Below are 14,404 nucleotides of genomic sequence, written 5' to 3' on the forward strand. Positions count from 1 at the left end.
GCTATTTTAATATGCACAACAAAAATAGATGCCGAAATAGCAATTGCAGCCCTTTGACTTTCGTATATGGGACTGTTTATACGAGCTTTGGGTTCGCTTCTAGGTGGTTTACTGGTGGTTTACTGAGAGATAAGTTGGAGATAAGTGTGTGGCAAGTATCAGATATGAGCGCAATTGCTGTCCCCTCTGTTCTCGAAGACACGCAGTCTTCGGTTTCATTCTGGTCTTGGTCGAACACATAATGTGTTATCCCCCATGATGGGATTTCCGGATAAATAAGACCACGGACGCCACCCATATCTCCCACTTTTCCTTTCGCATCTCCGCGCTCCCTCAAGTCGTGCCCATGTCAAACTCTCAGGATTCAGCGGCGCATTCCCGTGCCACGTAATTATCAGAAAACTCTATTCGCTTAGCATGCCCAATTGCTTTTTTGCTGCTAGAATCTATATATGTAGAGTTTGGACTCTCTGTTTGCACGAATCCTTCATCTAAGCATCGCTTCTCTGCAATTGCAACCAGAGTAACCAAGGTACCAAGTTACCAGGTTACCAAGCAACCAATTTCTTATAATTTTTACCAATCAAAATGGCAGTAGTACTCGTCACAGGAGCCAACGGATTCATTGCTCTCCATATCATTAACGAGCTTTTGAAGGCGGGATTTTCTGTTGTTGGAACTGTTAGGTCTCCAGCCAAGGGCAAGATCCTGGATAACTTCAAGTCTCTTTACAAAAACCCTCAACTCGTCCTAGAGTACGTCCCCGATATTAGCAAACCCGACGCTTTCGACGAAGTCGTCAAAAACCATCCAGAAGTCGATTTTGTCCTGCACACCGCCTCCCCATTCTCATTTGGTGTAGGTGATGACAATGAGGATGTGTTTGTCAAGCCAGCAGTTAACGGCACTCTTGGAATTCTTAACTCAGTCAAGAATTATGGCCACAATGTTAAGCATGTTGTTGTTACCTCTTCATGTGCGGCTATCTTGAACTTTGACAAATTCACAGACCATTCGTTCGTCCATACAGAAGCCATCTGGAACCCTATGCCTTGGGATATTGCGAGAACCAACCCAGGATTGGCGTACTGTTACTCTAAAACAGTCGCCGAGCGCTCTGCGCGTGACTTTGTCGCCAAGGAGAAACCCGGTTTCACTATTTCAACGGTAAACCCCAGTTACGTTTATGGACCTCAGCTTTTTGATGAGACCACTGGTGACTTGAACACCTCTTCGGATCTGATTAACCAGGCCATGAAATTGCCCCATGATGCCCCAGGCCCTTTTAATGAACCTGCAAACATGGGAATCGATGTTCGTGATGTTGCAATTGCGCATCTAATTACTCTTCAAGACCCAGAGAAGTTTGCAGATGCAAGACTTGCACTGGCGTGTGGTTATTTCTCCCAACAGTTGTTTTTGGACGTTCTCAACTCACGTATTCCAGAACTTAAGGGGAAGATTCCCGTGGGAGACTCAGCAGCTGGGAAAAAATACATTGCCGAAAACGTGTTAACGTACAGTTTCTCAAAAACAGAGCAACTGCTGGGAGCGAAATACATTTCCATTGAGGACTCAATCTATGCTACTGCCAAACAGATTGTGGACTATGAGTCAGCTCACAAATGACTTGTGAATAAGCCGATTCTTCTTTTTTACGTTTCAACATGTACTTGATTTATTTTTTTATGTTACTGACGATAAGCGAATTTTATTGTGTCCCATTTCTCCGATTTATCTAGGTTGTCAAAATTATCTTTAACCGCCAGCCATATGCAGGGTGCAGCTCTGCGGCGCATAAATGGTTTTCGCAGTGTATAGGTCTGAAAATCACCCTCCGATTACCCCTCTTTAGAGCTGGAACGGCGCGCGAGACCCCGTTTTACCGGTTTTCTACGTAGAGTCCATAAGACCGATTATTAGCCTTGAAACAGCCTATGGCCGCCCCAGTCTACAATTTACAATAACCGGGTATCTCACAGTTAATTATCGACGCGGAGCCTCCGCTCTCATTCGTTATTGTTTGAAGAGTCATAAACACAGGATTCGCGCGCGCAACGGCTTTGGAAAATTGCCCATCACAATCTTGCGGCTAGAAGTGATCCACTCCAGTGACCCGCCCCGCACCCCCGTTCCGAGGCCCATCAAACGAGCAGAGGTCAACCCCAGGTAAACCCCAGTTGAAACTTGATTTCTACTGAATAGATTCCACGAATAAAAACAATAGGAAACAGTCTTTTGATAATCAAAAATCAGCCAATTAGCCGCTCCAAAACCGGGGTTTCGGAGCCATCGCTCCAATCGGGGGTGTCAATGATTTCTTTTGCGGACTTTTTTTTTTGCATTTAGGGCTGTGCGTGACACAGTTGAGGACATTTGAAGCGCAATTTGGGAGGATGGATATAAATATATATATTCGCGTGTAATTCGCTCAAAGTTATTTGTTCTGGAGTTGTTGATACTTTCTCAAGCTAGAAACGCCATCTTGAAATTTCAGGACTTCATTCTACTACACAATGCTTGACAAACAGAACAACTCGCAACCCTCTACCCCAACCACGGAAACTCCGTCCAAGATCCTCTTCGGTGCCGAAAAGGAACAGCAAATCATGAACGAGATCAGAGCTTCTAAGCCTGGTTACCGTGAGGTTTTTGAATCCAGTGTTGGAGGAGGTTACTTCAACCTAGCTTTCAAGAAGAGCTCTTAGACGAGCTTTTGTGCTTGAAACCAGTCAATGACGACGTTATGAAGATGCAGATCCGGGCTGGTCTGTGATGATTCATGGGTGAGCTTTTAGGGGTTTCTATCGAGAATACCATTATTAGCCTTATTAGATTCTTAATTAATTATTGTCCGTGCGGTCGGATACTATTCAGAACCAAGTAGCTATTAACCTTGCTTCAGCCGCATGTTTTCCCAATCGGGAAGTTTACCCTGAACCCAAAATTTGAGTTTGTTGTACGCTCTCGAACAGTTTTGATTGCAGCAATTCCCAATTGACTCGCCTGAAATGATCGGCACTCGTTCTTTCTTTTTTATCACTGTTAATCGGGTCCATGCATTCTTTTGTTGAGGAGTCGCGCGGGGAGGGGTGTTATCGAGCTTTTTGAGCGAGAAAAACGGTTGTCTGCTTAAAAAACGTGATCCAATAAAGGCAGCAGAGCCACTTCCGCCCCCACCGTAGAGGATGACAGGAGGTAATAACCCCGTTTCCACAAAATAATAGACGGTTTATACGGTTAAATCCCCGAAATAATTTATGCATCTACTTTGTTCGATGCTAGCTAAACCTGTTGAGGTTGAGGACGGAATGTACCAACATACCAGTGTGTGAGCTGAGTACTGCGATACATTTTAGTATTTGGCGATTTTCCATCTTGGTTCCTGGTTTTTGAATATAATCGTATGTCTAACCATGTCCACGTTGTTGGTAAAGAACTGTTCCTTATCTCCGTGGCTGCTTACAGAAACTGATATGAGTGGAATAATGCGACTGATAAGATTGGCAGGTTGCATGCAATTGACATAACTGAAATCATTGCAACCAACCGCACCATTATTCGCAACAAGTTCATTTGAGCAGATGTTTGATAGCCCACTGCCCTATTGCCAGGGTCCCCTGCAACTTACCTCCGCGTTATCAATATCGCATCGGGGTCCTTCGTAAGCAAGATTACCCAGATAGGAAGGAATTACCTACCTGGCTATCCCCGTATTGACTACGAAGGGTTTGAGTATCTTATCAGGAGTGCACAATCTTGGCAGTTATCTTGATCTGATTCATGTAGCCGAATATCTGGACTTTGTGACATGTATTTGAAGGGCTTCAGATAGGCGTTTTGGCTTATTCTTCAGTCAATTTTCCACCAAACTCACAACCATGTCTGAAATCAAAGGCTCCAAAACCGTCGAGAAGATAAACGTCACCAATGAAGAAGTTGCCTCTGTAGAATCACAAGATGGTGGATTCAAAGTGACCGATCAACTCTACGATATGTTCCTTGCCTCCCAGGAGTATCCCGTGGAACAGCTCGAAGAAGACTCCAATAGAGTCAGGTGCAAACTGGACATGTACCTCATGCCTCTGTTGATGTTCACCTATTTGCTTTCATTTTTGGACAAACAGACCCTTAATTATTCCAACGCTTATGGTTTGCAAGAGCAGCTCCACATGGCTGGTCAAGACTATTCTTGGGCAGCCAGTGCTGCCAATTTTGGTCAACTGATTGCGGCGTGGCCCGTGAACATGATGTTGCAGAAGGTGCCTGTTGGAAGGACCTTGTCTGTGTTTGTATTTTTTTGGGGAGTTGTTTGTCTTTGTACTGCTGCTAGTTCCTCTTTTGGTGGGCTGATGGCTGCTCGTGTGATTCTGGGAATGGTTGAAGCCATCATTGCTCCGGCGTGTATGGCTTTGACAGCCATGTTCTATCAAAGAAAAGAGCAATCGCTGAGAATGTCACTTTGGCTGGGCTGTAACGGAATTGCTACCATGTTGGGTGGAGTTATTTCGTGGGGTTGTGGCCATGCGCATTCTAGTTTGGACTCCTATAAACTCATTTATCTGGTCGTGGGGTCTATTACATGTGCCTGGAGTTTCGTGATCTTCTTCCTTCTTCCTGACACCCCAAGAAACGCAAAAATGCTGACAGAATACGAGCGCATTGTGGCTGTTTATCGAATTGCAAAAAACAAGTCAGGAGCAAAAAATCTCCAGTACCAAAAATACCAAATCAAGGAAGCCTTCATGGACCCGCTCGCTTACGCTATCTGGTCTTTGCAATTTTCTCTTGGTCTCTTAAACGGAGGAGTTGCCAATTTCACCTCCACATTGTTTAAAGCCTTTGGATTCACTGGGATGGCTTCCACGAGGCTTCAAGTCGTTGGAGGTGCTTTTGAGCTGGTCTCGTGCTTCTTCTTTGGGTTTCTTGCTGCCAATGTCAAGAACACGCTAATGTTCTCTATTTCACTGGCTGCTGTTCCTGGTATCGCAGGAATCGCAGGTATCACTTCCATTCCGATGAAGCACAAATACGCACTGGCTGCGTGCACTTGGTTCCAGAACACTTTTGGTGCCAGTATCATCCTCTCATGGTCCATTCCTAGTGTTAACATCACCGGTCACACCAAGAGAGGAACTGTTGTCGGGGTTGGTTTTGTGGTGTTTGCAGCTGGAAACATCATTTCTCCTCATTTCTTCGACTCTAAAGATGCTCCTAGATTCAAGCCTGCGACTACGGGTTTATTGGTCTGCTACTCCTGGTTGATCTTGGCTCCATTGTGTTTGGCGGGTTTTCTGCACTATAGAAACAAGAGTCGTGACAGAAAGGGATACATTGTTGCAGATCGCGAAGAAATCCTCGCGGGTTTCGCCGACCAGACAGATTTCGAAAACAAGGGTTTCCGTTATATTTTCTAGGTAGACTGGGGTCGTTCCTATTTTGCCGAGCCTCGAGGGATTTCTTTTTTTTTGGTTGCATATCTCCATGCACCTTCCAGCCGCACTAACTTCTAAGTGTTATTACTCCCCTTCTCCTTCTGTTAGCAATTTTTTTAAAAGTCTTCTATTTTTGATCGTGCCTATTCCTTGCAACCACATAATTCCCATGGTGGTCATCTCGTAATTTATGCTGCCCCGTGCCCCTCTTGCTTTATGGGCGCACCCGATTATGCTTTTGAGACACATCGGGTATTTCCCAGGTAAATCGCATTTCCACAAACGTGATAGTGGTTTCGAATTGCCACAACCGTAGCTGGGTAACAGTCACCTGGGTCAATTAGAGACTAGTTATTTGAGAAGTAATAGTAGGTATTACTTTGTAAAGCATCGCCTCACGTCTGGAGTACAAATTCACTCTTTTTCTGCCCGGAACAATCAGTCACTACTACGTTTTGGGGAATTCTTAAAGAGTGATCTTTTGCGTGGGTCTGATTACCAGTTATTTCAATATGCTTTACCCTAACAAAAAACGATCGTTGGGTAGGATCTTTGGCCGAGTGGTCTAAGGCGTCCGACTCAAGATCGGATCTCGAAAGAGGCAGGAGTTCGAACCTCCTAGGATCCATTATATCTTCCCAACAATTTTTTTTGCTCCCACTTGGAAGGTGATTGCCTACGTGGAAATCAGACCTTTTGGCAGATTATATTAAAACGAGCAAGGTGTGTACATGCCCTTGGTGTCTACAAAGACTCAACCGTAGAGATCACGCGTGACTCCCCGAGCCAACACCTTACTTCCGGAACAAAGAAACAGAGACATATGACGCACTATCAGTACACTGCAGGTCCGAAATTTCCCGTTCGGCTATTACTGTGCGGCACCATTCCAAACTCCAAACCTATAATGCTTCTTTTACAAGAATTCCGTTAACGGCAATACGATGTGGTTTCTAGCGCGGTAGAAAATCTACGGCGAAAAATTACTCAAAGAAGGAACAAATCAAGAACAAGCCAAGCCTCGAAGCGCAAAGGCGAAGACTTTTTTGGCCTCGAGGCATTATGCTGTTGGTCATCCTAAGGCATTAGACACCGCATGGACTCGGTCCCCGTGTAAACAACCGGTTTTCGAGAGGAACTTGAATCATATTAGCCAAGTTCGACCTTAGTTTCGAGCACAGTTTTGAAAATTTTTGAGAGCTTGTCAACGATCAATATCCACCCCCTATTCCCTTGAGGGTTGAATCTCGTTCCACAACGCCGTTCAGCGCTTGACAGGCATCAAACAACCGCCCAAAAACTTTTGAAAATCGGATGCGCACGTAGTGCATTGCTTTTTTCAAATTTTTGATAGACCTCATAACCTCAATATAGTCTCATGAGCACTATATGTGGCTGTTGATTTATGTTAAAATATTCATGAACCCGTAGATCATGTAGAGAATAGCTCCTTATATCCATCTCTCAACCTAACCATGTTTTGTAGTCCCATTCACCAAGGCTCTCATCTGTGTGGGGCCAAATTCGGCGATTAAAGACAGCCCTAAGTGGCATGGCATCCCGCTTAAACGTCTGCAGTCAAGAATTTCAGAGCGCCCTATTATCAGAAATGCCTTGCTGCAGAGGCAAAATTATTCTGGATCTCAACTTTCTCCTTTTTCTTTTCTAATGTTTGAAAGCATTCAGCTGAAAACTTTTGGCTATAATATAGAGAGAGATCGCTCTGATCAAGAACTACTACTTCAACCTGATCATCAAACCTCGTCTAAAGCCGATATGTCTCTACTGGGAAAAAGAAACCCGTCTAGTGACGTAGAGAAAGATCTGGATGACTCACATGTGGTGGAAACTGGAGAAGTCCACGAGACAGAGGTCAAGCGTAACCTCAAGTCCAGACACATATCTATGATTGCGCTGGGAGGAACCATTGGCACCGGTCTATTCATAGGAACAGCTTCACCACTTCAGGATGCTGGTCCTGTTAACACGCTTATTGCGTATCTCTTTATGGGAACGCTGGCGTACTCGGTGACCCAGTCGCTAGGAGAGATGGCCACTCACACACCTGTATCAGGCTCGTTCTGTGTGTTCAACACTCGTTATATTTCCAAGGCTGTTGGATTCTCCTCAAACTGGTGTTATTGGTTCTCTTGGGCAATCACGTTTGCTATCGAACTTTCAGTGGTTGGTCAGGTAATCGAATATTGGACAGACGCCGTTCCTCTGTGGGCCTGGATTTTGATCTTCTTTGTCATTTTAACGTTGGCCAATTTCGTCCCTGTCGAATACTACGGAGAAGTGGAATTTTGGATCGCAGCAATCAAGGTGGTGGCCATTGTCGGGTTTCTCATATATGCTCTTTGTATGGTATGTGGTGCTGGTAAAACTGGACCTGTTGGTTTCAGATACTGGCGTAACCCTGGTCCATGGGGACCTGGGATTTTGGTGTCCAACAAGAGTACTTCGAGATTCCTCGGGTGGCTTTCATCTCTGATTAATGCTGCCTTTACTTATCAAGGTGTCGAGTTGACAGGTGTGTCGGCCGGTGAGACCGCCAACCCTCGCAAGGCCGTTCCCAATGCCATCAATAAGGTGATCTTCCGTATCCTGATCTTTTACATTGGAACGCTGTTTTTCATCGGACTTTTGGTACCTTACAACGACCCCAAGCTCACTTCTTCGGACTCTTACATTTCATCGTCGCCTTTCCTCATTGCCATTGAGAACAGCGGAACCAAGGTGCTGCCCCACATCTTCAACGCCATCATCCTGTCTACAATCATTTCTGCTGGTAACTCCAACGTCTATATTGGTTCGCGGATTTTGTACTCAATGGCCCACTCGGGTGTTGCACCAAGATGCTTTTTGTGGACGACTCCATGGGGAATTCCTTACATTGGTGTCATCTGGACTGCCCTAATCGGACTTCTAGCCTTCCTCAATGTTTCCAACACAGGAGCGACGGTCTTCGATTGGCTCGTGAACATCACCGCTGTCGCTGGTTTAATTGCCTGGGGATTCATCTCATTTGCACATATTCGCTTCATGAACGTTTTGCGCGACAGAGGTATCTCGCGCGATTCGCTGCCATACAAGGCAAGGTTCATGCCTTGGTTTGCGTACTACGCTGCCTTCTTTATTCTTGTCATCACGTTTGTCCAGGGCTTCAGCGTTTTTTTCGACTTTAACGTGTCTGACTTCTTTACTGCTTATATTTCTATTTTGTTGTTCGTTGTTCTGTGGTTGGGTTCTCAACTCACCATCTACTTCCGTTCACCATGGTTGATTCCTTTGAGCGATATCGACATCGATTCAGACTCTCTGAAGGTGGATGCCGAAGTCTTTGACGAGTCTAGTCAGAACAAATTCGACAAATTCTGGGACAAGATTCTATGAAGGAAATTCAAGGAAGTTTGGATTTGGAGTTGGTAAGCTGCATAAGGTGCATGTGAATTCCTTTTTATGCCAATATGGCGTTAACACCGCCGCGCTATTGAACGCATCAACTCCTCGATCGCCCAAAGCGTTCTCATTGAAATTTTCATTTTTGTCTCAACCCTTTTATAACTTTTTACACTTTTCGTTTGACGCCGTGGTGGCGTCTCGTCTAATTGCATGCGGCTTTGCTGCCTTGAATGATAAAAGTGCAGGGGTAGATGTAGGGGATGCATATGCAGATGCAGGTTTAAACCAATCTTGAGACCATGTCTTTCGTAATTAGACTATTGTTGGAGCTTGATCTTTAATCATGTTTTTGAGTTTTAGATATATTAAATTTACAAAAATGGAGAACTGAGGTGGTGAGAATTGGCGTCAGGCTTCAAGCTTGACATGCGTAACTTCACCATCTTCAGTTCACTTCATTTGACTTCAACTTACTTCACTTCCATTCTGTTCTTCTTTTTCACTTGTTCTTGACCACCGCTTTGAGCCTAGGCCAGCACCTGCTCACGACTCAAAATCTTTTCGATTTCATCTACCAATTGGTTAAACGTCCGTCTCGAGCCCTTCAAGCCAGTAAACACCAATTTGGACCCTGCCTCCTTTCCGGTCACATCAATCTGGAACTTGCAAGCCTTCAAATTCATGGTGTTCTTCTTCGAGATCCGCCCAATGAGAACACGGCGTTCCTTTATGGCCTCCAGCTCGGTGACCCCGTGCTTCTTCCAACCTAGGAACAACGAATGCAGAGCCTCAAAGATGTCCACTTCACTCAAAACAGTGATAATTTCACGAAGTGGAAGCTCAGAAGTTTGCGATGAGCCGAAAAGAGTTTCAAAAAATGATACCTTGCGACGAGGCTGGTGGGACTCGTCCACAACAGCAGCCTTCTCGATTACTGTTCCCGAGGAGCTCTTACGGCCAAACGATATCTTGCGGAAAAAAGACGACTTACGTTCGTTTTTCTTCACGTCAATTTCACCAAGAGGCTTGCGTTTTTCAACAGGTATTTCTGGCAATGGAGCAGCTTTTTCAGTTCTGGCTGCTTCCATGTTCAGCTTGGGGGTATCCTTCTTAACACTTCCACCCGCCTTCACCGAACTTTTCCTGGAAAACTTTCCAGAGGCATTTTCGGCAGTTTCATACTCCTGCTCCTCGGCGGTTTCCTGGAAAACCTCAAAGGATGAGCGGTTCTTGACAGGCGATTGTGGAATCTCCGGTAGCTTGAACGTCTTGTACAGATTGCGGTCTGAGCCTTGTGAGATCAAAGTATCCTTAGACTCTTTGTTCTTGAGGCCAGTAGAATCGTTCAATAACATAGATCTGCGTACCTTGGACCGATCTTTTTTGGAGGATGTAAACCGAAGCCCATCATCATCGTCATCTGGAAGCAACTGCAGCTCCATGTCGACAGTATCTTGAGCCAGAATAGTGCTGAAAGTCTTCGGCTTATTGGTAAGTCTATCAGCATAACTGGTACGCAATGCAGAAGGTGTTTCGGAGCCGCGAAGAACTCCACTCAGGTTGTTAGAAGAGACCTTGGTAGAATAAATGGAAAGAACGCTTAAACGTTTTTGACCATCCGCAAACGTCCGTGATTTGCGAGTGACCTGTGGAATATTCACTTCAGATAGTCTGGTTGGTAATCTTTCGCCTTCGCTGCTGACCACCTTGCTCTGGGCTTTACTCTCATCCGCAACTTGCTGGTGCAGGTTCCATTTGGAGTTCAAAAGACGCGATTTACGGATCTCCTTCATGTAGTCCTCGGTCAACTTGTCAACCTGCTCAGTCTCGGTAACATCTGGAAGGCCAAACGTGTCTGGAGCAATGGAAACATCGTCTTCTTCAACAGGCTCGAACCCCAGCACGCTTTGGTCATCTGAACCACCGTTCAACAAAGCACCAGCATCCTGCGATTTCCGACGAGTATATTCCTGGTAGGTATTCATCCTTGGATCAAGACGGGAAAGCGGCTTTGGTGGGGCTCCAAGGGAGATCCTCCGGCCAGTCTGGTGGGATGCTGTTCTTCTCTTAGTCTTGCTGAGCTCGTTCAAGTCCAAAATTTGCGAAACACGTTCCATCGGCCCGGAAGCGGCCCTATTGGATTCTGGGATGAAAGCTGAGAGTCTTTTGACCTTTGAAGGCGATCCTTGGGATTTGGCATTGGACTTTTCAAAACCTTCCTGAATTGAGTCCTTCTTGATGATCACCGACTGACGCTTTTTGGCTCCCAATAGCGAGCTGCGACGCACAGAATTGCGTTTTTTCCTGGGTGAAACTTTGGAGACCCTTCTGGCCTTCTTGGCCTCGGCTTCCAACTCTTCCCCACTGAAAATTCGGTCGCAAAGCGTGGCAAAGTCAGCTGAAGTGCGCTTGGCAGCACGATCGATGTAAGTCCATTCGGAGTCGGAAGCAAGTCGGGCATAGGTCGAGATAAGTCTGGATGTAATGGAGTTACGCTTGAGTCCAATGGACCGTCTTCCAGAAGACCCAAACGTCTGGGAACTGCGTTTATTGGAGGAGATGCTCATCATGGACAACCGCTTGCTCTTTCTGTCTGTGACGGCATACTCGTTCTGCAGATCTCCCTTGGAGGCCCGCTGGCGAATGGCATTTTCCAACAAATGGTTGGGAATAGGCGGCACTGGTTCGGCAGCTGGCTCCTGAATATAAGAGGACAGAGACTTGGACGATTTGGGCAAGGCTGGATTGCGCAAGCTTTGGAACGAGACTCCACGGCGATGTGCAGAGCTGACACTCACACTGCCAGTCATTCCTGGTGCTCTTTTTGGGGCCAAAGTGCTATTCAGGGAATTCGCCATTGACGAGGAATTGCGCAAGGAAGACGGCCTTGTCACGGTCTGCTTATGCTGTTTATCGGACTGCTGGTCATGAGTGTAGCGGAGCAACAGCGTGTAGAAGGTCTTCTCGGAATTGGGGGTTTCACTCAACAGAGCGTCTTCGAGGTCTTTGGTAGAACGACCGTGCCACAGAATAGACAAATTCTCCAGAATCTGCGGGTCGATATCGGCCCGGGATTTGACCGGTCTGGCTGTCGAGGCCGATGACGGCAGCTCGTTGAAGGTCTTGAGATCATCGTCACTCAGAGGATACTTGAGTATCAATGGCTCGGTCAGAATGTCGTGGGTCTGAATACGCTTCGAGGGATCGACAGTAAGCATTTTGGAAATCAAATCACGAGCCTCAGGCGAAAGTTCTGGTGGCATTTCAAAGTCTCCGCTCTGAACCTTTAGCAACAGGTTGCGGATATTATCGTCATCAAATGGCAATCTCCCCATTAAAAGGGCAAACAAAATAACACCACATGACCACACATCAGATGCAGAACCGTGATAGCTCAGTCCAGAAACAATTTCGGGAGCCGCGTAATGAGGTGAGCCGCACGACGTCTCCAGCAGACGTTCGTTACTCTCCAACGCAGCCATGCCAAAATCAGCAATCTTGATGTTGAACTCCCGGTCCAGAAGCAGGTTCTCAGGCTTCAAATCCCGATGGCAGATGCCGAGCGCATGGCAGTAGGATGCACCCAAGACGATCTGCTTGAAGAAGGTCACAGCGAGCTCTTCAGGCAAAGGGCCTCTGTCAACCAGCAAATCAAACAGTTCTCCGCCTTCGACATATTCCAGCACTAGATATAGCGCTTTTTGAGTTTCCCACACGTCGTACAGTCTCAGCACGTTCTTGTGGTTTAGCAATTTCATAATGATGATTTCGCGTTCGATTCCGTACGACAGACCAGCTGAGTCACGGCCTTTCTCGTTTGGGTCATCATTCTCAGTGTTTAGAATCGACTTGGACACCACCTTGACGGCTGCCTTCTTTCCCGTGGTGACATTCGAGGCTAAGAGGACCCTGCCTGTTGCTCCTCGGCCCAAAGTCTTGCCGAGCCTCCAGGGCCCGATCCGTGGTGGGTGTGCGCTTGAGTAGCTGGATCCGTGGTTGTGGATTCCCGTTGACGACGAGACGAACGACGAGGAGATGGAGGGGTTGCGCGATGGATACGCGTTGACTGGCATCTTGTAAGCAAACCGACTGTGAACGAATAGAGTGAATGGAATGGGTTAACGAATGCAAGAGTATGCCAAACGATTTCGCGCTAGATTGTATACGGTATATTGCTTGAAATATCCTTGACCTCCCAATTCACTTGGATTGAAACTGATTGCCGCAGGCTAGCTCACGACGATCACACAAACTTCAGCGGTTTTATAGTTCAGCTCAAGAAATTGATGTAGGTCTGTATACTGCCTCTAGAAGTGATGTGTATGGCAGAACTGCGTCAGTTCTTCACCTTCGTTTTTCTTTCGAATGCTCGGGAAAAGAAGAGAATAAATTTAAAGGGTCGAGAGAAAATGCGGTTTAATTTCGCCAGGCCGACCACGCAAGATTTGCCTATGGGTGCGTAAGCCAGAAAACCGGGTGCGTGCCATTGTTCCTGCGATCCTGAAGGGGCTCTTTTGGGCGGCTGAGCGTGAACGCGTTTGGGCGTGTAAAAGACGCGCGTGCCAAAAGGGGGAAATGGGGAAAATGGAGAATGAACAGGGCTCGGATACCAATGCTTGCGGATGGAAGCACAGATTATAGAGGATCTGCAAATTTCATAAGCGGTTCTTTTGATGCCGTTTAACATGAGTTAGAGGTCGATCTTTCTGGTTCATAAGTCTACCGCGGCAGCGGTAGCGTGCTAACCGCCCAAAGAGCATGGTGCGGCGCCAAATTTTCAAGACGTATAGACGAGTGAAATGCAAAAAAAATGGACTACTTAAGGTGGGGAAAGGTCAAAGGATATACTTCTGATTGGAATCAACTGGTCGCTCTTCCAGTGCTTGGGATTTATAGAGCTGTGTGAGGTTTGTATATTCGGGCTAACCAAATCCCTGCTGGGGAAGAGTAGTAACGCGTTTGACGCATATAACAGTAATGATCAATAGCGATCAGCCATCGATCCTGACCGGTAATGATCAACATTGTTTTGCAGAGCTCTTTTTGGTTGTTTATTTTCCACGAGCTCGAACCAGCAGTAATATCGTTATTCTGTCCGGTTGTTCCCGATTTATTCACGTTTGCCTCCCAATAGCGAACGTAACCTCCACTCAGCCCAAGTCATTACTCTCTACAGTGTCTCTAGATCAATCGTATCAGAACCGACCATTACATATCGTACCTGCGAAATCCGTTTAACCAGGCCGCGCTCAACATCCTCCGGTCTGCTCACGGTGCGCCTCAATCGAATCTCCCTCCTCCATGTCGAGGTCTTCAGGAGTGTTGGTGTCTTCAACACGAACACCATCATATAGGAATCTCAGCGATCCTGGGGGTTTTCCCTGTCTCTTGCAGAAAGCATCCATCAGTCTTTTGAGCGGCGTGGTCTTCTTGATCTTGAAGAAGATCTCCGAGTTTCCATCCGAAACCTTGATGTTCAGATGGGTGTCTGGGTCTGGCTTCGTTTCCGTGTCTGACATTACTGCAATGCTTATTAGTATTAAGACGAGGAAGACACTCAGAAA

At 46.3% G+C, this 14,404-nt stretch overlaps 6 protein-coding genes across 6 annotated transcripts; 4 read left to right on the forward strand and 2 right to left on the reverse strand.

Moving 5' to 3' along the window:
- Positions 1–588: 588 nt before the first annotated feature.
- KUCA_T00002857001 (uncharacterized protein) lies at positions 589–1,629 on the forward strand (the record flags this gene model as incomplete). Its single annotated transcript, XM_022603145.1, has 1 exon — positions 589–1,629. The coding sequence occupies one exon, from the start codon at positions 589–591 to the stop codon at positions 1,627–1,629; it is 1,041 nt and encodes a 346-aa protein (XP_022458879.1).
- An 887-nt stretch (positions 1,630–2,516) lies between these two features.
- On the forward strand, positions 2,517–2,708 carry KUCA_T00002858001 (uncharacterized protein; the record flags this gene model as incomplete). The annotated part of the gene is made up of 1 exon (XM_022603146.1): positions 2,517–2,708. One exon carries the CDS (start codon positions 2,517–2,519, stop codon positions 2,706–2,708), a length of 192 nt encoding a protein of 63 aa, XP_022458880.1.
- Positions 2,709–5,018: 2,310 nt separating this feature from the next.
- KUCA_T00002859001 (uncharacterized protein) lies at positions 5,019–5,417 on the forward strand (the record flags this gene model as incomplete). Its single annotated transcript, XM_022603147.1, has 1 exon — positions 5,019–5,417. One exon carries the CDS (start codon positions 5,019–5,021, stop codon positions 5,415–5,417), a length of 399 nt encoding a protein of 132 aa, XP_022458881.1.
- A 1,794-nt stretch (positions 5,418–7,211) lies between these two features.
- Positions 7,212–8,831, forward strand: KUCA_T00002860001 (uncharacterized protein; the record flags this gene model as incomplete). Its single annotated transcript, XM_022603148.1, has 1 exon — positions 7,212–8,831. One exon carries the CDS (start codon positions 7,212–7,214, stop codon positions 8,829–8,831), a length of 1,620 nt encoding a protein of 539 aa, XP_022458882.1.
- A 536-nt stretch (positions 8,832–9,367) lies between these two features.
- On the reverse strand, positions 9,368–12,913 carry KUCA_T00002861001 (uncharacterized protein; the record flags this gene model as incomplete). Its single annotated transcript, XM_022603149.1, has 1 exon — positions 9,368–12,913. The coding sequence occupies one exon, from the start codon at positions 12,911–12,913 to the stop codon at positions 9,368–9,370; it is 3,546 nt and encodes a 1,181-aa protein (XP_022458883.1).
- Positions 12,914–14,089: 1,176 nt separating this feature from the next.
- KUCA_T00002862001 (uncharacterized protein) lies at positions 14,090–14,359 on the reverse strand (the record flags this gene model as incomplete). The annotated part of the gene is made up of 1 exon (XM_022603150.1): positions 14,090–14,359. One exon carries the CDS (start codon positions 14,357–14,359, stop codon positions 14,090–14,092), a length of 270 nt encoding a protein of 89 aa, XP_022458884.1.
- Positions 14,360–14,404: the final 45 nt, after the last annotated feature.

The sequence above is a fragment of the Kuraishia capsulata genome, genomic scaffold, assembly GCF_000576695.1.
Source record: "Kuraishia capsulata CBS 1993 genomic scaffold, Kuraishia_capsulata_scaffold_3, whole genome shotgun sequence".
NCBI classification, from domain to species: Eukaryota; Fungi; Ascomycota; class Pichiomycetes; order Pichiales; family Pichiaceae; genus Kuraishia; species Kuraishia capsulata.